Below are 23801 nucleotides of genomic sequence, written 5' to 3' on the forward strand. Positions count from 1 at the left end.
GATAGACTTAAATTTTTTAAAAGTAGGTCCTGCTTGCGCCCGCTCAGATAATCGATAACTTTCCCCGTTTCCAAATAATCGATAAAAATCGATATCGAAATCCTGTTTTTTAATAAATCTCTTGGGTTTTAAGAGCTAGAGTCACCATATTTGGCTTATAGTTTCAAGCATAGTTAAAAATCATATGCAGAAAATATCATCAAGATCGGCTATGGAATATAGAAAATGTGTGGTTATATTGGCAAGCCACGTAGCTGCGGCAGCAGGCATAAAACACAAATATTTGTATATACATGCGCACCCATACACACAAATATAATTGCAATTGTGATTGTGTGAACATATGTGCTACTATTTTACTTCAGTTTTCTTTATTTTTATTTAAACTCTGCTGTATTAGATATGAGGGGATAGCAAGTGGTTCGGTCGGTTGACAGATATTTATTTTTTATATGTATTTTTATCAACTATTAAGCAATCGAGTGCATTGCACGACCTGCATTTGATGTTGTTAGAAAAAAGTTCAGGGTATCCCCCAGTCGGGCACTCATATGTAGAGCCGTCCTGTTATTAATTGAATTTTTGCAAAAACAATTTTGTTGGGCAATTTGTTGAGTAAATGTATATCTTGGATTTGGTATATGAATATCGCATGTGCGTATCGATAAACTGGCGACTTCAGGACTTGGTCGTTTATTTGAATTTTTAAATATATATATATTTTATTCAGTTCTCTTAGAATAGTGCTCACTCGTATGTGAGCATGATTCTATATGCATACCTATAAGTTGGGTATTTTATAGCCAAGCAACCGTTTCATTATAATCGTTCTTTTATTTATACATTTAAAAATTGTTTTAATATCTGTTACTAATTAAATGAAATACTATAAAAATATTTTAACAGCATCTTTAAATCATTTGAAAAATCACAACTATTATAAATAGCATCCAGAATATTTAATTAGAAAATATATTAACAAGCTGTTCATAAAGAAACAGAATTTTACATTTTATAGAAGCTTGTCATCAACGTTAAAAATAAATTAAGGTTTCTTTATCGAAATGTCAATTTAGTCTTTACTACTATTCATGAGCATTTTTAAGCAAATTAAATGCACAATAAAATGCATGTTTAAAATACAGAGAGCATTTCGCAAACGACTTGATCAAAAAAATTACGTTGAACAATTTCACGCCTTGTTTTGCTCTTGTAAAGATTGTGTATGTATATTATATACATATACATTTGTATATAGTTTGGCATTTGTTCAACAAGTTATGAGCGACAGTTGACCAAATTGAAAGCGTCGGTTGCCCTTACAGCCGCCAAAAATCACAGTGCGGGTGTTTTTATGGCCATTATTGTGTACGGTCTACAGGTGCGAGATATATATATATATATATGCATATATATTGTATATATATATAAACAAAATTTTCCATGATTTGGCAATAGCGTTTGCAATAGCGACAAAAGCAAACTAATAGAATTAACATGGCTTATTAATGGTCGTATTTAATAATTTCTAGCCAAGAACTGAAAGTCAAAAGCAAATAAATAAGCATTAGAATGGCTTTGTGAAACATGTTCGACCAGCTTTCCAGTCACTCAATTTGCCTTTTACCGTGCTTAACAAAAGATAAAAAACGACAGAAAACGAATCAAAAACTAAACAAATGCAAAGTAAAGCACAATTATTTCATATGCAAACAAATTTTAATCTAATTAACTTTTGACAACAGTTTCCTGGCCAATAATACGATAAGCCGCAGCCAAACATATAATTAACTCAATTTGCATTTTAAATAAAAAGTAAGAAGGGTATTACGTATATAGAAGCCAAGTGTTTGTTTTACTCAAATTGTAATTATCGATCGATCTATTTATTGTCAATTACTGTTTGAAATTCTTTATGCTCACAGATACGCATATTTATGCTTGTAGATAATTGTGTATGCATGCAAATCTAGATAAGATAAAGATAGTTATAGCATTTTGTCCTTTTCTGTTGTCTGTCAATTGGAACGGCATGACTTCGTTTAGCGATACAAATTTTTGCTTTTATTTGTTTGTCGTCGTCGTTATTTCAATTCAATTTGCCGCCAATTACTTTGCATACCAGCACAACAATCCAGCATAAGGCCCCTTCTCTTTGTTGTGTGAGTCTGTCTGGAAAATTTTGTTTGTTGCGTTTAATTTAAATCAAATTTTCTTCAATAGTTTTGTTGCCCATGCAAATGCGTATTCATTTATATATATTATAAAGCCTTTATAGGCGTCTGACAAACAAACAAACAAATCAGTCAGTCAGTCCTCTCTTCATGCTCAATAAATGCTTGTGACGTTTTATGGCGCCTTCATATATGGAGGCATTATTTTATTGGCCCCGTCGCTTAGTTGACGATCATGTGCAAAAATTTGTGACAAAATCGAATTTAGACATTGGCCTAGCTCGGCGAGATGAGGGATATTAACTGCGGACTGTTTTAAAATAATAAGTAAGTACTTATTGGGCATAAACGATCAATATTTGTTGGATAATAAGATAAACCAATTGCCAAATTATATTTATTTTTGAAGTCACTTTAAAGTATTTATAAACGAGTAGGATACAAAGCTCAGCAACAGTAGTATCGATAAAAACAAAAACATTAAAACAAAAACAGTTTTTAAATATTAATAAATAATAAACAACGTACATATTTCATCAGTAAATAAGTGTTCTTAGCTAGCAAATAAACCAAATAAGCTCTGATTCCAAAAACAAAGATAAAACTTCAGTTGCAGAGAAACACGCCGCACATACATGTTTCAGGCAACACTTATTTTAATCTTTAGTATTCTCGCGCTATCAATTGAAAACAAGCCCATTTAAATTGCAATCACAATCGAGTTGACTTACAATGGGGCAGTTCCTTCACATAATCCCCATTATCGGAAGAGTAGCCATGTTGACCGCTGAACTTGGCCTACATAGCATGACGTATGACAACGCAAAACACCCCACCCTTCGCTTCATGATATGCTCATATCTAACAGCTGATATGCCAGCTGCCATAAACTAAAGCACCACAACACAATGTCATATTGTGTATGCATGTTTCGAGAACTTGGCTCTCAGAACGTGCTTATCGGCGAACTGGGTCCAAAATTATTATTGTGTAGAACTTAACGTCGCGAATATTCATTGTGCGCATTCATAAACATTTTATTAGCTATTCCACAAACAGGCGGGCGGTAGTTTTTTCAACATGTGACATAAAGTGACCGGTAAAGGTAAACATAAAATCAAGTCCAAATAAAGCTTGAACGAAACTTGGACACACTTTATATATTTGTATATAATATTACTATTTAACGAGCTTGCTCTAAACCAAGACAAATAGTTATGGCCCCAGCTAGTCTGCTGCTTAACACAAGCATTACAAATTACCTGCCAAGAAACAATCTATGTCTCAACCAAAAGCTTCGTCCAGACCCATGGTTGAATTTATTATTAATTTTTAGATAAACATTGAGGAGTCTAACTGGGTAGTGTTAGTAGGCTATATACAAAATCTATCGATAACATTATTATCGATATTAACCAGTGATGTATGGATAGTTTTGTGGCAAATAGCTTTTATTTCTGTATGTATGCTTCTTAACGAAAGTCTTGCTTAATCGCTCTCTTAATATAGAGGTAAATTCTTTATAAATGATTACAAATATAACAATATGTTTTTACAATTACCAGTTTTGTTTCCGTATGAGTCATTGATATCGATACTTTATTTAGCCAATTATTTCAAAATTTTTTGTTTTAATTCTATTCGTAACAATCTGAATAATAAAGTGTTATGCTCACTCTTTTGTTGTTCCCATACCTGTTTTTGGCTGGTCTACGTTTTAGCTTTGATAAAATGCCGATAGTCTCGTTTTTGGGGGGCCTTTAAAAAGGCGGATCTAAGCATTGACACATTTCAGTTGCGGAAACCTAAGTCTAGCGTGGAGATGTCAACACTATCATATCTCTGTCTGTTGATGTGGATGCTGTTCAACAGCTGTGTTGCGAGCCCCAAGGAAGTCGCAGTGATAAGCTTCAAATGTAATGGGTATCTGTGCGAGGAGCTAAACTATCCACTCGACTCTGAAGTCGCATATTTTACAAAAGACATCACAAAGAAACTAAATAGCTATACGACCTTAGTGCTGCGCAATTCCCATTTAAATCAACTGCCTTTGAATGTGTTTCAAACACTAGACAAGCTGGAACATTTGGATGTGCAGAACTGTCAGGTGCAACATGTGGCAGCCAAGTGCTTTGAGGGTGCTGTCAAGCTCAAGATATTGCAACTGTCCGGCAATTTGATATCCAAACTCGATGCAGCATCCTTTGCTCTGGCCACAGAACTGGAGGAATTGAATTTGGCTGATAATCAATTAGCCGATTTGCCGGCCAAGACTTTCGCTGGCCTGCACAAACTCAGGCAAGTCTGGCTGCAAGGCAACCGCTTGCAAAAACTGCCAGCTGGTGTTTTTGGTCAACTGTCACAATTGCAACAACTCAATCTGGACTACAATCAGCTATCCGAACTGCCCGGCGGTCTATGTGCCGATCAGGTTCAGCTGCAGCAATTTTCAGCGAGTGGCAATAGATTAAAGCAAATTGCAGCCAATGCTTTTCCATATGTGCGGCGTCTCACAATCTCCGACAATCCACAGTTGCATCGACTGCATTTAACTGGCCACATACGTGAGCTTCAGGCTGACAACTGTCCATTGCAAAGCCTTCAACTTGATCAACCCGAACTGTTGGAGCAGCTGCTGCTTAGCAATTCCCAATTGCAAAGCTTAGACTTTTTGCGCAATGCCAGCAGTCTCTTGGATTTGGATTTGACGGGCCTGGACCAGCTGCCCGCCTTGCCCAATCCCTGGCCCGCACAGCAACTGAAACGCCTGAGCATTTCCTATGCCAACTTCACAAATTGGCCCGATCAAATGTTGACGCAGCTGCCGGAACTTAAGGTACTGGACATTTGGCATAATCAGCAGCGGGAGATATATATTAAAGAAGACTTTGGGCAGCTCAATAGTCACTATATAGATGACACAAATTCAATATGTGCACAACTGGAAATGTTTGTGGGTGACACAACATTGCCCAAGCATGTAACCATATTCGACAATAAAGTTATTGGTAATACTGGAGCGTATTCTATGGAATGTCCCGGTGTTGAGTTGGCACAAGCGGAGGAGCTGGTTTGGTTTGAAGATGATTTCGATAGTTTAACATAGCTTTGACTTGGCCAATAAACGCTGTTAACAAGTTTTATTAAATTTTTCACATGTTTCTTATTTTACATATAATAAAGGCATTTCGCCCCAAAATAGATAGGTGCAAACTAAGGGTTCATGCAAGATTTTGAATCAGCAAGCTGATCATAACCGAGCCCACTCTGAAAGCCCGTCAAATTCGTAATGTTTTTTAATAAATACTCTACTTAGTCGCTGACAAATGATTATCAATCGATTGATCGTTGATCAAAAATTTTTAACAATTTTAACTGACTTCAGTCTCAGTATCAGCCAACTGATCATAGTTAACCCTACTAGAAGTTATTTCTGCGTGATCTTCAAATTCACAATATATCAATATGCTAACCGATCATAGCCCATTCTAAGCGTTTCTCTTTTAATGGGTATCAATTTTGCGAATGGATCTTATTGGTACAGTTACTGGCCATGAGATCAGCGATCGATCGTTGCACATTATTGGTGTCATGAATGCGCAAAACTGCTGTCATTCATCTCTTGTCTGGGCTTTAGTGAGCAGCGATCGCTGGCAATCATTGTCAAGTGCAGCGAGCTAGGCCTAAACCAGTTTGGCGACTCGGCTGAACAGCTGATTGGGCTTTGCCTTATTTATTAGCGCGTGCTTATTGGACTACAGGTGCTTTCAACTACAAAATACAACAACAACAACAACAACTAGAATGATGACGCAAGTCAGTTAGTAGCGGTCCCTGTGCTCCACTTTCGGATTAGATAGATTTACGCCGGGTAGGTGCACAGTTGCTAATGCTTTGGGCTGCTGTTGCTTATCGGGTTTTGGCGCATTAGCTACCTTATTGGACTCCCTGATTATATTGGGTGGCACGGTTATATCCAGACTGTCTGATTTCTGATAAAACAAATAACCAGCAGACATGAAACCGACTAGCGACAAAGTGATTAGGGTCCAGCGCAGGCCGGAATTAAACTTCAGACCACTGGGGTAGTAAAAAAAAACGAGGTTAAATTTGATTGTCTATCGTAAAATGCTACTTACTCACAGAAACAACGTGTATTTGACCATATTGGTGTAGGTTTTGTTCAGTTGCACGCCCTCCTCCACCCAGAACAAAGGCATTATGAGCTTTCGCAGATGCCGCAAAGGCTCAATGCCCTGCACAGGCTCCACATCCAGATTAAATTGTAATCGCTTAGCCGCCTGAAAGGGTGTGCCTGACATCTATTGGAAGAGTGATCGAATTAAAACTGTTTGCTAGTCTTTTTTAACTGTCTAATATACCAGCTCAAAGTCTATAAAAACGGCGTGCTCCTTCTCATTTGGATGCAGACCATCCACATCCTGTATCAGCTTGGGATCTCCATTAAGAAAATGCGGCATGGAGGCCATCAAAGGACCGCCCACACAAGCTGCGAGATTCATGGTGCCCTTGGGCGGACAAGTCTCCAAATTCTCGGGATCATCGCAGAAACAGTGCAGCTTCTCATCCAAACGCACATCACCCAGATCCAGGGTATATCTAAGTGCAGGCATGCCATGATATGTAGTCTTGCGCTGGTAGATAGCGCCCAATGAGCGGCAAATGTCTGGCGTGAAGGCCCACAAGCCCGCTTGCTGTTTCATGCCCGGCGCAAAGACCGTGGAATCGGTACCCACAAAACGGTTGCACTCATCTCCCGGCCATATGTCCATCTCTGGTTCATCGGCAAATTTAACGACCTTGCCAAGTTTTTTGTTGTTCTTGACGCCGCGACAGACTGTAAAGCGGCCAGCGTCCGAGTGATTGGCCTGAAGAGACAAGAAAAGTTTTGAGGTAAAAGCTACATTGAAAGAGCAGTACGCTGAAGTTTTGTAGTAATTAAACAATTATTTTGGTTAATACAAAACTATAATGTTTGATTGGCCATTTAACTTCGCATACAATCATTTTGCACGTGCACTGCTTACCTGGCCCAAAAACGAGAACAGAAAATGTGTCTGGTTGACCTGTTTGGCCTGCTTCACCTCGCCCGTGTAGAAGACCGTGCACAGCGCCTTGGCAGCGAATTCTTCCGAGGAACAGTCCACATCGATGCCACGGAAAAATAGATCCATAAACTTGGCAGTGAGAAATGGCTTTGCGTCCGGAAAGACAATTGCCAGCGCCTTGGCAACCATTTCCATCATAGCCGCACGCTCACGCTGCACGGTTATGCCAATAGACTGTCGAAATTAGATGCGATAGAAGTAAAATGTTTGAGAAATGTAGTTCCGCTCGCAGACGGGCCTGAGCACCATGATAAATAGCCAGCTAATTGCAACTCATTTACTGTATGCAAAGGCAAACCCGACTCTCGGCTGGGGAGGAAACCGAGACGCTGAGACGCAGTTGTTCATAAAGACATATAGGCTCGCACTGGGACGGGTGATTTGTTTATTTCTTTTAGTTTTTTGTTGTTTTTTTTTTTTTTTGCAAACTGCTGTCTTATTTGATTTTTGCACAGCGATAGGTTAATTTCTACTCGCTGGGAATTTAAGTTAAGTGATTTGCATAATTTACAAGGCTAGTCTAACAATAGATTACGGGGTCTTTTTAAGTGCTTTTCAGGTAGCTCTATTGTCATTGATTTTAGCTCTATGCACAAGTACATATCTATTTCTCAATTATTATTCATTAAGGGTTATACGAAAATTAGATAAATCTGAGATCTCAATAAATCGAAACAATTTTAATACTATTATTAGATGTTATGTATAGCGTATTCATTTTTAAATTACAATAAACAAACACAAAAACAGGTAAATTGTTTAAGAAAAACGAAATATATTAATCTCTCATAATTAAACAAGTAAGAGGTTCTAGTTGCGAGCTCCCGGCTAGGGGATAACCTGAACCCTCTTATTCCAAAACTAAATGCAGCTCACGCTACTCGCTCGTTTGTAGAATTAAAGATAAATTTAAAATAAAAAACCAAAAAAAAAAAAAATTTCTTCTACTCAATAGCCACACCAAGAATTAAGTTTTAATAAGAAAAAAACGAATTAAAATGGCAGCACACAAAACAATACAATCGCAATTGCAATGCTGTTGATAGAATTTAAAGCAGACGTGCATGAATGTGTGTGGGCGCTTACTGCCCCAAACTCGAAGCCAGAAAAAACATGTTTTATTTAATAACTTCTGTGTTTCTTAATCGATCTTGATTCTACTTCTTATTGTACTTACGAAAGTTCGTGTATTATCAAGAAGTCAATTGCATATGAATTATGGCTTATATTAATAGGCATTGGTGTATTTACTTGATTAATAGTTATGAGGTCGTAGCGGAGAGGTGGTGATAGCTATAAAATGAAAGAAACTTGATATATGTATATATAATATTCTAGAAGCTACATATCAAGTTTGGTGACTTTAGCTTGTATTTACCAAAATTGCTCAAAAAATAGGATTTCGATATCGATGTTTATCGATTACCTGGAAACGGGGCAAGTTATCGATCTGCGCGGACACTAGGAGGACCAACGGCTAAAATTTCAAGTTTGTTGCTCTTATAGGTTCTCAGATGCTTTCATTCATACGGGCAGACGTACGGACAGACTGACAGACAGACGGATATGACTAGATCGACTCGGCTATTAACCCTGATCAAGAATATATATACTTTTTGGGGCGGAGATGCTTCCTTCTGCCTGTTACATACATTTGCACAAATACATTATACCCCTTTGACCCATTTTTAATGGGTTCAGGGTATACAAAGTAAAGTGAAGGTCAAAAATTATTTATTATCTACTTTTCCCTAGTCCTGATTTTCCCACTCTCTTAGGTAGTTCACTTCCAGTTCGAATTACTAAACATATGCAAATAATATTCATCAAAATTTATAGAACTACCATAACATTTGGAAAAATATAAATATGCCAAACATTCCTGAATCTACTTTGAAGTTTGGTCAGAAGTTTTTTTTTTTTTCAATATAAACCTTTTTCTTTTCAACACTCAACTCTTCATACCTGTAACAATGGATGTGGCAAGGTGATAATTTCCTCGCCCGTCAGCGGACTTGAGGCCTTCTCGTTGAATATGAAAGTGTTTCGCATATTGTAGGATACCGTATCCTCAACAACATCATCGACCAAATCATATTTGTCTTTCCACTCGCTGTGATCACAAAATAGAATTTTAAAATAACACCAGATATATATTTTTTTTGTATTACGCACTCGAAGACAAATGGTCCGATCTGTTGTACACGCGGCTTGCCGCCCTCGGCGACCTCTTCAGGATTGGTCACATTGAATATGTAGATATAAAAATGCAACGGAAAGGGCGTGGTCGACCAAAGATCACGTATATCAGTGCCCGGCTTGAGCGTGACTTGCTGTAAATGGATAATTCTGAAGCCCTATACAAGCATAGATATATTTATATGCGCTCGCACACCTTCGATATCATAAACTTTAAGATCTGTGGAAATAGTACCCAGCCGAATATAATGGCAAACAGAAAAATGCCAGCGGAGGCTGTTAGCAATTTCATGCGATGGACCAACATCTTGTTGACTAGTTTAAAAAAGAATTTTGCTTATTAATGTCTGGCCAAGTGTTATTATTGCGATGCTACCCGTTCACAGTTGCCGCACTACTGAAAACTGAAAAAACTGATTTGAGTCGTCCAACGTTCGGCTGAGGTCTGAGGTCTGAAGTCTGTTTCTAAAAGGCTTACGTGCGAATTTCGCTCTCAACGCATATGGCAAATGTCGCTATAAAACTGCCTCCCCCAAGCCGCCTATTCAATTATATTTATATGCTTTGGTGCTGCAAAAACAATCGGAGAATAAAATAGTTATCACATAAGGCATATGTGAGAATATTGCAAGCTGCGTCCGGCATCTCCCCATTGCCCCTGCCTGGTCGACTAATTTAGTCTACAATAATCGGATTGTATTAAGTGGAAAATCAATAATAATTCTCACTGAATGTTGCTATGATAGTGCATTTTTGTTTGTTAACACTTCTTAAGATTTGTGAGATTTTATCCAAGCGGCAAGTGCTATGCCCTCTGTTTCCTTGGTTGTAAGATAAAGAATTCTTTTAAAAATTAAAAAAATGTACAAGGTAATTGTGCGATTGTATGGGGGTATTGGATTTTGTTATAAATATATTTAAAATAAGATATTCTGTGATGTCGATACTTTATATATATGTATTAATATCAATATATTTATTTTATCTTAGAACTTGCCATTCCATTGTATTCTATAAAATACTAAAATATTATCCAAACTATATCTAACCAAATCCCACAATCTATACAATCAAGTTCCAGGCCCTAATACACCATCCTATTTCATAATATACCATACGATAACATATATATATATATATATATATATATATAGTAATATATATTTATATATATATCGCATCGCTATACTGTGAATACTTCATGAACAGGGCACCTGTTAGTCTTATAATTACAACATTTTTATTGAAACAATAGAATTTTATTACATGGCGCCAACACTTGGAATCAGTAATACTCTACGTATTCCGGGCTATATACCAACTCTCGCTCAACTGGTTCAACAGTTTCAATAACTAATAAAATCTAAATTTGAATTATTGAAAGATAAAAAAAAAAACGACCAATAGATATTAGCAAATGGTCTACCGCAAAAAAACCAGTTGAATGAACTGCGCATCGCATAAAAACAGGTATCCATAAAGTCGTGTCGACTTTTTGCAATTTCGGTAACGCCGATTAACAATAATGATATCGATAACGATAGCCACAGGCCAAAACTGGCAGCTAGTGGGCTATAATCGAGGCCCATTCGTGCGTAACGCTCGCTGTTATTGTTACATACATAAAATGGGAATATAGGCTATATGTTTATAAGTTGTTTGTTGGGCAACTTTTTATGCCTCACTGCGCGAAAGTCGCACGACTTTTGGACTCTATGCAGGGGCAAGGTAAAACAAGCAAAACCAAATAAGGGTGCTCTATTCGGGACTGCCCGACTAGGAAATACCCTGCACCCAGCGCCGGGCTATATTAATAAGCATTCTGTCTTCCCTCTCTACGTACATACAGAGAAGGCGGTATTCGAAATAGATGAGGGTATCCTTAAGTGAATTATTTCATTATCTGTGTATTTTATTATACGAGAACCTACATACTAAATTATATCTGTCGACCTATGTTTAAATAACCTAGTCTCATGTCTTTATATGGTCGGAGATGCTTTCTTCTGCCTGTTTTATACATTTGCCCAAAACATTATACCCTATTTAGGCATTTTCAAAGAGGTTCAGAATATAGGAAAAAATTAACATTTCACATTTGATGGGGAAAGTTATGGAAATTGGAATGACCTATGCGACACCTGGCAAATATTCCATAATTATTACACGCTTACTTTTGACCCAACAAATATACAAAGGTGTCTTCAATATTAAGTGGGCTGAGTGGGTCTTTTAGCAATTTTCAACAATTACAGCTGCGTTAAATAGCCGTAAATATTTTAAGGTAAAATGGCCTCAATTACAAATTTCCTTTGGCATTCCTTTTTTACTGAGAGCAGTTAACTGCAATTTCTTTTACAATTTCCATTGCCTTTAATGACATCACACCAAACGGTTCTTAGATAATTTGCAAGAGCTGATCGATAAGATAAGGTCCTTATGATAAACATTTTTTAGCGTAAGGAGTATTATTAATGCTCTTCATATAAAGACGTGGAGTTCGAGATAGATTTAAATTTTACATTGGTGAGAATTGTAATTTGATATATAACAGGTAAGAGGTTTTAGTCGGGTGCTCTCGACTAGGGAATACCCTGAACCCTGTTATTCCAACGCCAAATGCAGATCGCGCAACGCTCTCGCTTGAAGTAATAAAAATACATTTAAAAATAAAGTCCCCTTGCCAGGGTTCGAACCCGCGATAGACAGCACCACTTGCTATGCCTCTACTCAACAGTCCCACCAATAATTGTGTATTATTGAGAAAAAACGAATTAAAATAGCAGCACAGAAAACAATACAATCGAAATTGCAATGCTGTTGAAAGAATTCGAAGCAGACGCGCATGAATGTGTGTATATGTATACACAAATTCTTGGAATCTGCGCCCCATCCAATTGCACACAAATTGGTTTTCTCTTAATGTAATTTTCTACAGTATATCTTATTGTACCATAGAATATTTGTGTATTCTCAAAAATTCAATTGCATTAAAATTATGGCTTTAATTGGTGGGCAATATATGTTGGGTTATTAACTTGATTTATAGCTCTGCGGTGGTAGCGGGGAGGTGGCGATATTTATAAAATAAAAGATACCTAATATATATATAATATTCTAGACGCAACATATCAAGTTTAGTGGCTCTAACTCTTAATATTTACCCAATTTCCTCAAAAACAGGATTTCGATATCGATTTTTATCGATTTCTTGGAAACGGAGTAAGTTATCGAATATCGGAAACAGCCTCGATCTGCGCAGGCATTATGACGACCTACAGCTAAAATTTCAGTCTCTAGCTCTTATAGGTTCTAAGATCTTTGCGTTCATACATACGGACAAACAGACAGCCAGACAGACGGACATGGCTGCATCGACTCGGTTATTGATGCTGATCAAGAATATATATACTTTATGGGGGGGAGATGCTTCCTTCTGCCTGTTATTTACATTTGCACAAATACATTATACCCTTTTTACCCATTTTTAATGGGTTCAGGGTATAAAAATTGAAGAAACAAGTCCAGGAAATACCCGCAAGTATACATACATATATTATTATACTTCCATGTGCACATAATATGAATGGAAAGCCCTGTGGGGCTGCTTTTAATTTGGTTAATTTAGACGTTTTGCTGTTTGTATCATAGGCATTTTTATTAAACTGCATTTTTCAGTTTCTTTTGATAGTCGTAACTGCCTCGTTCTCTAATAGTTGTATTAAGTAAGCAAGACATAATGTTTCAGAATTTCATATAATCTGAATAACTTAATTTTTCTCTCATGGGAAGTGCTACCAACTTTTTAAGATCTGTAAAGGAGAGCCGTTTGTTAGGTTAGGAAAGCGCAGCAAGTTAGCAAGTGCTAAGAAATTGAAATGAGAGCTGTTAGGCTAGGAAAGTGTTGCCAACGTGCTAAGAACTTTAAATGAAAGCTTTTTGTTAAGCCAAGAAAATGCTGCCAGCAACTGCAAGTAATAATTCTAAACTCTTGTGAGATACTCAAAATACCATATTTCTGCTTATGCTCCTTTCACAACCTAGCCTCACTTGGTACAGTTCCCTCTCTTTTATTTTTCTCCCTTTTGCGGCTACTGGTAAAATGATTTTCAGAGCTTGACTCAGTTGAACGCCTGGTTGAAGCTGATAAGCAGCATACTCGATTCTAGACTCTCTCTACACACATATGTATATCTCTACTAGCGGGTATAACCCGGCCTTGACCTATAAAAATATTTTTCGCAAAGAAAGTTTGGATTCTGCGAAATATGTATGTGAAACACGTCTCAAATGATTTTTCATATAGATCTTTGAAAATGAATTTGAGTGCGAAACGTCACCCACCAATTCTGACCTCCATTTCCACCAAGGAGGAATACATTTTTTCAAGACTGAATCACCCTCTAAATGAATTTAAACAAAGAACTTTGAAAATGAGTTTGAGGCCGATCGGATGGTAAAGAAAAAAGTTTCATACAAACGTTTTTCGAGATTTTTCCACACCTGCGGGTGGTATTTCCCGAAAACTCGTCTTAACGTGCACCTTCATCACATAACTACAGTGAAAATTTCAGCTTCCTAGTTCCTACGGTTTGGGCTGTGCATTGATCATCAATCAGTCAGTCAGCCAGGACAAACAGTTTTATATATAGAGATATATATATATACAAATATTATACTAGATTTGTTGGTTGTAATGGCGTCTGGGCGTAACCTGGAGGCTGGCGGGTGAGGGCTGATTGTCGTTCAATTGTCGCTAGACGACATAAACAGAAATCGAAACTGCATAACACATGAAAACAAAAAAAAAACGAAACCGAAACTCAAACAATGGCAAAAACCAAACACGTGACGCTGACGTTGATCCAAGTTAACCGAGAAATGGCGAAGCAGAGCGAGAGGGGCGCACAACTTATAAAGTGACACAGAAAAACGAGTCGAGCGACAAGAAAAAAAATACCACAAAATCTAAATAAACGCAAATGCGCTTGACAACACAGCCAAAGTTAATCGCAACTCTCGCTCTCAGACCCAGACCCAGATCCAACCTCTAAATCGACTCGCGCTTTTCTGCTGAGCAAACGATTATTTACAGTCGATTATTGAGCAGCTTGGCAGCGGCAGCGGCAGTTAAGCCTCTGGCATTTCAAATGCGGCCCGCACATTATAAAACAAAAACCAACTGCATTGCATTTATTTTTATACCCTGAACCCATTCAAAATGGGTATAAGGGTATATTGTATTTGTGCAAAATCCAAATGGCAGAAGGAAGCTTCTCCGACCCCATAAAGTATATATATTCTTGAGCAGCATCAATAGCCGAGTCGATCTAGCCATGTCCGTATGTCTGTCCGTACGTATGAACGCAAGGATCTCAGAACCTATTAGAACTAGAGACATTTTATACATTAAATTTTAGATGTAGGTGCTCCTAGTGCCTGCGCAGATCGAGTTTGTTTCCGATAATCGATAACTTACTCCGTTTCCAAGCAATCGATAAAAATCGATATCTATATCCGGTTTTTTGGGCATTTTTGGTAAATAATAAGAGCTAGTGAGAGTGAGTGAGTCACCAAACTTGACATATAGCTTCTAATATAGAACATATTTATTCATTTGATCTTGGAAGAAGAGGGTTCAGGGTATCCCCTAGTCGGGAGCTCCCGGCTAGAACCTCTTACTTGTTGTTTTTTTTTTTTTTTTTTTTTTTACATAGGCACAGATGTACATTAAATAATTTGTTTACAAGAAAACGATTTAACGGTGCCATCAAAAAATTGCGTTAGAAATTTCATTTCAAGTTACAAATGTTTTTCTTCTGGAAACGATTTTGCAGTGCCTGCATAGAAATATTTTCTTTCTGTCGTATTTTTAAAGTTTTCTTTCAAAGGTAATTTTTAAATTTTAAATATGCCTTCTATTTTGTACTTTTCCATAGTTTTGAGTACATGCCGCGGGAGACCTTTGTAACCGCAAATTTTATTATTTTTTTTATTTATTTACAAAATCTTATATTAAATCTACACATGCTCTTTTTATTACTCAAAACCCAGATAAAACAGGGGGGAACAAGTATACTGGTTTTGTGCAAATGTATGTAAGCATCTCCGTCCTCATATAGTATATATATGCTTGTTCAGCATTAATACTAGAGTCGATCTAGCCTCGTTCGCCTGTGTGTCTGTCCGTTTATCTGCTCGTATATATGAACACGTCAATCTTAGATATAGGAGGCAAAAACTTGAAATTTGTAACCAGGTCCTCCTAGTGCACGCGCAGTACGAGTTTGTTTTTGATAGTTAATATCTTGCCCCGTTCCAAGCAATCGATAACAAAACTGTGTTTTTTGAGCAAATCTCTTATGATTTAGAGCTAGAGTCAGCAAATTTCACTCTGGTACAGGGAACTAAGACGCGTATCGCGTACTACATTTGGTGTTGGTAGCAGATCGTTCAGGGTATTCGCTAGTTGTGCACTCCCCACTAGAGCACTCATGCTTGTTTGGTTTAAATTCCTTGCGAAACCGAACTGCATTACCTTGGCGGATGCTGATCTCACACTTTTCTAACTTAAATGCATGCTAATTATGTGTGGGTCTGTTGGCTTAACTGCAATCTGCGGCTCTATAACATTTACTACGCCATCCCCTCGCTCTTGTTTGTCAACTGTCGGCACTTTTATGTTCAATTAACGAGCCTCTAGCGAACTGTCAAGATCCACGCCCACTAATTTATACATTGCTCTGCTAATTTCTATATTAATTCATAACTCTACAAAATCAGCAACTTTGTTAAACGCAAGAAAAAGACGCTCAATTCGAAGTTCACTCTTCTTTGTGATGTTGTCCCGCGCTGTTCAGCATTTGTAATTGATTGGCTGAGTTTTTATTCGTTTGGCGCATGTCGTGTGACAGCCATTAATTGATTATTTTATATACCCGCCACAATCTGGTGACTTTTGGTATTAATTTAAGTGAATCATTCATTCGTTTTGAACTATTCAAACAGACACTCACGTGCTATTCAATTCTCAGCAATTGCATAAGCCTTCAACAGCTAAAAGTCTTACATCATTTAGAGGAACCCACTCATAAGTATCTCATGGATTCAAAGTCAGCAGCACTTGTACTTTTGCATTTGCATTTGCAATTAATGATTCTATTTACATTGCATTCAAATTAATATGTCATTTATCAATTCGAGTGTCATATCTAACTAGAACTCATCTTTCGCCTAGCTCTATGGAACATTTATTTGTTTTATTATTTAATGTATTCCAAATGAAACTGTAGAAATTGTTTGAATGCCATTTTGTTTTTAATTATTTATTTACTTAAACTCGAATTGTTTGTTCTCTTATCGATTTGAGAATTATTTTAATTACGTGACTGCAATTATTTATTGTCGGCATTTCAATGTTTCTCAATATGTATGCAAAGTTTGACATATTTTCAATTATACTTTAGCTAAAATAGTTTGCAATACGTATTGCGTAGGAACTTGAAGAAGCTTGACAAAGGTCAGAGAACACGTTCGGGTTTTCTGTGTACGAGTATTCAAATATACAAGTATTGTCATTACAAATATGTTGTTCTTGATGAAGTTAGGAATTTAATTTAATTTAATGATGATTTATTAATAATAACTCATAAGCTTGTCTTTTAAAAAATTCCCTTAAATTTGGTAAAAGGTCATAAGTAAAACCTCAAAGATTTATCATTTCCATCAAGCTTTAAGTTTTTAATTGCATTTTCATGCTTCATCTTAGCTTCAATGCAAATGCAGCATGAAAGCCACAGTTGAGTTCAGTTGAAAGACGCCAGTTTGTCTGGCCAGAAGCCGCTCTCTGGGGTACGGGTATTGTGTACAGGTCTCCAGTTGCGCGTCATTGATTAATTGGTACAACTAGTCGAATGCGGTTACATGACGTTCGATTCGCCAGCAATTATTGGTGGCTGTTGCAATTGTTAATGGCTTATAATTAAAAGACAGCAACAGCTGCCCGGCATTATATACGAAATGCAATTACAGAGATGTGCATTTCGGTTAAAATACTACGAGAATACGAGCACGAAAAACTATTGAGAGCTTATTTGTTAATTTATCGAAAGTAGCTTCAAAAACTATTTAATTAAGAATCTTGGGCGTAAAATACTGTCCACTAGATGAGCTACAACTACTTAGAAATTAAAGCACAGCTTCCCAATGTGGATCATCGCTTACATATGCATTCTTCTTTAATATAGTAAGAGTATGCTTTTTTAAAAAGTTTTTTAAATAAACCTAAATAAATACGTTAGTAAATTTTTATTGAGATTTAATGATTCAGTCACGTGCTATTTAAAATAAGCAAAACAAACTTATCTGTGAACAATAAAAAACTAGACAATTATTATAATCAATATATATCGATATTTTTGCAGATTCGTCTTATATACTCTCTATCTTTATTTCACAACTTTGACTTTCAACTCTTAAGGTCCCCTCAGTCAATCGTTTAAACATAAGTAAAGTTCGCAGCTTCTAGTATTGTTGTTTTTTAATTCCAACATCGATACATTTCGATTACTCATATGCAAAACATGCATCGATTTCTTCTATATCGCTTCATACATCGCTTTATTACAATACTGGGGTATTGATAACGATCTTTGCCATATTTTGGTAATATTGGTCTCATGATTTTATGTTGTTGATAAGAACACGAAAGTCCAACTCTGCTCCCAATTTGAATACATCGTGTTAACTCGTGCCCGCTTGCCTCACGACCTGCGCCCATCTCAAATCCAGACATAAACCGACTGCTTCGGTTACAGATTAAATTGCTCTACGGCTTGCAGTTCGCTTATATGTATTTATTTATTTGTTTGTGTGTGTTCGTCTTCAATTAGCGTCGTTCGGCATTTCGGAAAAGCATCTGACGCATAGCCGCGGCTGTCAGTTCGAGTGTTATGCTTTAATTATTCACTTCATTCGACATGACTTGACTCATGCCGCGCCCCGCGTGACCGCAAAAAGTTTTGTAAAATACCGCAAACTTGAACACCCCTCGAGTTGAACCATGTACCCCCCTACTATAATATGCGGATATACGAAAGGAATACGTATTAAATTGCCATTAATTGCTGGGTGGATCGGATCGCCTGCATTTATTTTGCTCAGTTGCGGTTTGGCTTTTAGCTATGCAAAACGTTACGCCCCAGCACTTAGACCCTATATTGCTTTGCAGTAAAACGCAGATACTTGATGAACTTGTGTCCTTTTGTCTATTTGACTGCAGTCAACTGGTAAAAAGCCATGGTTCATAAAAGAATTAAGTTTAAGCGATGAAAAGCGAGTTTTCCGCGAATTACTTAGAATTATCTGTAGGATTTGTTTTTGTGTCGTGCAGCCCCCATACAGTCAGAGAGAGATTCAGAGAAACGCTCTGAATGAAGCTTTGTGTGAGGTTAAAACAAGCCGCACTTTAATCTGGTTGTGTTGCCATAAATTCTTAATACCTAAATCTGCTCCTAAATCTTTGTATACAACATTTATTTATAAAATCAGTGTGCAGCCTGTTTGTAATAAACATCTGTAAATGAAATCGCTTTGAAGTCAAATGCTAGCCGGTTATTATAAAGGACGCAGTGGGTCCTGATTTGGTCTTCAACCCAGGGCACCTGCAGATCTCTGTGGAGGACGCTGTTGCTCACGTAATATGGCGCATCTGCCATCCGGCGGAGGGCCTTGCTTTGAAGGGATTGGATTCTCTTCCTGCTCGAAGGAGCAGCCAAGCCCCAGATCTGTATGGCGTATCGCCAGAAGGGTGCCACAACTTGTAAGTGGACAAGTCGTTTGCTTGCAAGCGAGAGTTTGCTGCGAGGGTTGAGCAGCCAATTTAGCTTGGACAGTTTATTTCGGCAGCGTTGCACAACACCTCTAATGTGGCTGGCGAAAGTTAAACGCTTATCAAGGGTGACGCCCAAGTATTTTGTTTCGCTCTCTTGGTTTAGCGTCAGTCCGTTTAGCCTCAGCGCTGGTGGTACTCCTCTTCTAATTGTGAAGCACACAGTGGTGCTTATGGCAGGTTTTAAAAAAAAAAAAAATATTAAAAAAAAATATAAATTAAATGCAATAAATTATAATTATCCCTAAGTATTTTTAAAACCTTGTCCATTTGACAAGGTGTGGCCTAGACATTTACTCACCTGCCTTGTTATGGCCAATATTGCTGGCCGATTCTTGGCATACTTAATAACACAATAATACCCTCTGCTAGGGTATAATAATATACAGCAAAAAAAAAATATATATATATATAAGAAATTGAAGCGATTTCTTGTCACAGCGAACACTCTAAAAGACTTGTGTCAACCCAAAGCAGTTAGAATCTTCACTGTATCTTTATCTCAAAGGTGAGCAGAAAGTTTACTGAGCACATGTTCTGCTCCCATTTTTATAAATTTCCCTACTTTAATTTCTCCCTTTTTTATATTTCTCAGTTTTTGCATTTCTCGCTTCGGCAATAAATGTTTTCTATATCGAATTGGCTTCACAAAAAAGCTCTCTTAATATATATAATCAAAACGTTATTCCTCCTTCCAACTTCTGACTCACAGATGTTTATTTAGTAATGTTTTATTTTTTTGTTTATATATGTGGTAGTATTTTTTCGGTTGATCGAGGGTTGGGGCATGTATATATACATATATAAATATGTGTTTGCCATATGTTAGCATTTTCATATTCCTCTCCATTGTTGCTTTCTTATGGCGTTTGTTTTTTTCTTGTCTTGACGACGCGTAAATAATTGAATTAGCTTTGTTAGCGCTTTGTTTTGCTCTTTCAGTCCATGCGCAAATATATACACAATATTTGTTTTTTCCTTTTTATTTATTTGTTGATTTTGTTTCGGTTGTGTGGCAAATGCTCGGTTCAAACTGGCCGCAAAAAAAGTAGTCCAAAATAAAATACAAAAACTGAAACACAATTTTGCATTTTCCAAATACTTTGCGTCGTTGTTTGTCGACCTTCACCCCGTGCTACACTTTATTTTGTATTTATGTCGCCACGAAATTATCTTTAAGTTTGACAACATGTTCGCGTTGCTTGCTCTGTGGTTTTTTAAGTGCTGGCAATTATTTTGAATTACAAATTCTGAAGATTTGTAATAATCAGGCGTATTGCTATAAAAGCACTTGGAGATTTGTCGTATGCCTTAATTTTGCGCTTGAACTATTTGGGAATTGTAAGACAAGTTTTAAATAGCTTTTTATTTTACAGCTTTTCCAGCCGAATAAAAATAACAAAATTAGGAACTACTTGGGAAAGACATCTCCGACCCCATAAAATATATATAGTTTAGCTTAGCATCGGCATCCGACTTAATCTAGGTACGTCTTTCTGTTTCTATACGAACCAGTCTCTCAGTCCAGTAGCAGGCAGTATATATGTGGGAACCAGCCGGATCGGACCAATATATCGAATAGCTGCCATAGGAACGATCGGTAGACTTTTGTTTGCCAATCATTTTTGGTTATCAAGATATCTTACCCAAATTGGGTATTTATAGGATTTACTATGTACTATGGTATGAGCTTCTGAGCTTTTTCAACAAGTTAAATATCAAGACTGAAAAAAGTTAATATCTGATCTAAAATTGTTATTTTGTATGTTGTATATCAACGTATTTTTACTGAGAATGGGAGCGTCTACTTCTTTCCTTATCTCTCTCTCTCTCTCTCTCTCTCTCTCTCTCTTTCGCGCGCTCTCTCTCTCTCTTTCTCTCTCTCTCTCTCGCGCTCTCTATACTTCTGCGCTCTCTCATATCAACACAAACGAAAGCTGACGGCTACAAAACTCAATGCAGCCAAAACACGAATACGACCATGCCAATTCTTTTACAGATTCCAAATACAATATTCAATTCTCGGGTCATCCAATGTCGCTTCAAGCAGAATCAATTGCATAACGAACTGATAGAGCCTGTAAGAAGAAGAAGAATAAAGAGAAGCGGAATCGGAAGCTAGCACCATCCAAAAATTCGACCTAATAAGCGAATTGCAAATGGCCACAAACTGCGACTACATTGAGGATAATGTGAAACAGCAGCAGATCACAAAGACAACAACAGCCGCAGCAGGCGAAGCCACAAAGAGCGACAAGACCAATGCCTCATCTATGAACGAGCACGAGGAAAAGCAGGATGGCAGGGAGAAGGAGAATAGTAAGGAGTCTGGACGGGAGCAGGAGGGCCGGGAGCTGATGTGCCCGAGCAATCAAATGGATAGCTTTGAGTGCGCCTTTGAGTCTACCATGGATGATCTGGAGCAGGCGGTGCGCGACGGCTACGAATCGGATTCAGAGGCCAGCGGCAATGGGCAAGCCACTGACTCCTCCGCCTCCAGCTTGAGCCAGCTGGCCGGCATAGGTGGTCTGCAGTACAGTCAGCAGCTGGCGCCTCAAATGGAGCTCCAGCTGCAGACGATGCTGCCACGTGCCAATTCCTTTGATTTCCAAAGCAGCAGCGGCAGCAGCAGCGATGACGAGAACGAGAACAATGACGATGATGACGGTGATGTGGAGGTGGGTGCACTGAATCTGAGCTCCAAGTTTAGTCGAGCCAGCGATGCACGCTACGATATATATCACCAGCGTCCAGCATATCTGTTGCCACCTTTCATAGAGCGACGTCGCCTCTCGCAGTGCAAGGAGGAGGACGACGAGGATGAGGGCGGTGACAAGTCACCGCCTGTGGGCGCCAATGGCAGCGAGGGCTCGCGTTTTGAGCGCGTGTCTAAGGCGCCTCCGCGTCCACCCACCCCGCAAGATGCCGCCTCCAAGGAGAAGTTCAAGGATTTGGAACGTTTGCGGCAACAGTTCATGCACAAAATCGATAGGATCAACACGCGCAACATTGAGGAGCAGTATACGTCTCTGCCACCGCCGCCGCCGCCACCACCACCGCCCATACCGGCCACCATATTGCCCAAGGCGCTCAAGGAGCTGCTGCAGTCCAGCGAGGCAAAGGCGCCCGCAGCGCCAAAGCCGCCAGCAGCTGCAGTTGCAGTGCCAGCATCGCCGCCAACACCTACTCCTACACCCCTGCAGCTGCCACAGGCTGCTGAGCCGCCGCTCATTATCCGAGGAAAGTTTAAGGTGTCGCGTGCCCAGGAGACGCCCGAGCTGCGCGTGGAGGCGCAACAGCTGCGCGAACTTAAGCCCAGCGCCAATTCACAAACCATCAGCTTCCCCTCCAGCTTTGGCGGCTACTCCTCTGTGCAGGGCCTCTTCTCGCAGCGCTATGGCAGCAATCGGTTTCCCGTCGCTGCGCCGCATCTCTCCAAGCAGTTCTTTGACTCTTCCCTGGTCGAGATACGCGCACCCACGCAGAGCAATCTGTCGCTCAATGTCAACAGCCACAACCAAAGTCTCAATTGTGATAGTTTGGCTAGTAAGCCGCGCACGCCCAGTGAACGGGAACTAGACGAGATCTGGATACGACGTGCCCCAGCACTGTCCGGAGCTGGAGATGCTGTTGATGCTGCTTCAGCAGCTGCCGGAACAGCTCCAGTGCGACCCGTATCGTTGGGTGGCGCCTCCACAATGCCACGCCTACTGCTGCGCAATGAGAGCAGCAATTCGGCGACAAGTCCATCGCGTCAATTGACCAACTCGGGCTCAGTTTCGGTCTCTGTCTCGGAAGATGTAAGTAAGGTCCTAATGGAAGATCTAAGTAGGGAGCTCAAATATTATAATAGAGTATCTCGGAAATTCTTAGAGCTAATTCCTTAAAGGTGGATATTGAAGACCTCCAAACTTACCTGTAATCCTTAGCTGCTATCTTATCTTATCTAAGATGCAAGTTGTACTTATTTGATTGTGCAACAATGTTTTTCTCTTTCTGTTATAAGGCTGCAACCTTATACTTTTGGTAGATAGGGCTAATTTAAAAATAGTAACAAACATTTTTGTATAAAAATGCATTTAAGTGGCCGTCTAATCAGCTTTTCCAAGACATCAATTGGTTAAAATTTGCAAAAGTTCTGATTACATATATGAGATCACCCCACGGGAGGTAATTGAAAAATTGACATATAATTTATCTGTGATGACTCAACAAACAACCTACAACCAACCTAACACCATTTGTGCCTGTAGCTCCGACAATAAGACCAAACTATTATAAAGTATTTGAAAATCGCCTATCTTCAACCCATTTTTTGTAAGACACTAAACCAATCGTAGACATGAAAAAGTATCTGCTTAAAGGAACGAAAAAGAGTCTCAAATCAAATGTAAAGTACAAAGTGAAGGA

General features: G+C 38.5%; 3 protein-coding genes across 8 annotated transcripts in view; 2 read left to right on the forward strand and 1 right to left on the reverse strand.

The window, feature by feature from the left end:
- The window catches only part of LOC115770918 (5'-AMP-activated protein kinase subunit gamma-1), an 85829-nt gene that overhangs the window by 15696 nt on the left and 46332 nt on the right, over positions 1-23801 (forward strand). For 3 of the 6 annotated variants that reach the window (XM_030716366.1, XM_030716368.1, XM_030716367.1), the window contains exon 3: positions 21391-23191. The exons of the other annotated variants lie outside the window; for them this stretch is intronic. In XM_030716366.1, the coding sequence (XP_030572226.1) occupies positions 21551-23191 (1641 nt within the window). In that variant the 5' untranslated portion in view covers positions 21391-21550. The remainder of the gene's footprint in view (positions 1-21390; positions 23192-23801) is intronic. 6 annotated transcript variants of the gene reach the window in all.
- On the forward strand, positions 1341-5296 carry LOC115770923 (leucine-rich repeat-containing protein 15). Its single transcript, XM_030716381.1, has 2 exons — positions 1341-1381; positions 3970-5296. Exons 1-2 carry the CDS (start codon positions 1355-1357, stop codon positions 5278-5280), a joined length of 1338 nt encoding a protein of 445 aa, XP_030572241.1. The 5' UTR covers positions 1341-1354; the 3' UTR covers positions 5281-5296.
- LOC115770922 (sensory neuron membrane protein 1) lies at positions 5310-9817 on the reverse strand. Its single transcript, XM_030716380.1, has 7 exons — positions 9699-9817; positions 9479-9636; positions 9269-9416; positions 7223-7477; positions 6557-7063; positions 6318-6496; positions 5310-6254 (listed from the first exon to the last, which is right to left on the reverse strand). The coding sequence occupies exons 1-7, from the start codon at positions 9807-9809 to the stop codon at positions 5996-5998; spliced, it is 1617 nt and encodes a 538-aa protein (XP_030572240.1). The 5' UTR covers positions 9810-9817; the 3' UTR covers positions 5310-5995.

This window comes from Drosophila novamexicana, unplaced genomic scaffold (assembly GCF_003285875.2).
Source record: "Drosophila novamexicana strain 15010-1031.04,08,12 unplaced genomic scaffold, DnovRS2.1 tig00004560-arrow-pilon, whole genome shotgun sequence".
NCBI lineage: Eukaryota > Metazoa > Arthropoda > Insecta > Diptera > Drosophilidae > Drosophila > Drosophila novamexicana.

Bases quoted from the DNA above. Each gene is read 5' to 3' on its own strand.
- LOC115770922 (XM_030716380.1), bottom strand. From the start codon at position 9,809: ATGTTGGTCCATCGCATGAAATTGCTAACAGCCTCCGCTGGCATTTTT. The intron at 9,637-9,698 runs GTGTGCGAGCGC...ATCCATTTACAG, and splicing joins TAAAGTTTATGATATCGAAG to CAAGTCACGCTCAAGCCGGG. The intron at 7,478-9,268 runs GTATGAAGAGTT...TAATTTCGACAG, and splicing joins TGCCACATCCATTGTTACAG to TCTATTGGCATAACCGTGCA.
- LOC115770923 (XM_030716381.1), top strand. From the start codon at position 1,355: ATGGCCATTATTGTGTACGGTCTACAG. The intron at 1,382-3,969 runs GTGCGAGATATA...GACACATTTCAG, and splicing joins TTATTGTGTACGGTCTACAG to TTGCGGAAACCTAAGTCTAG.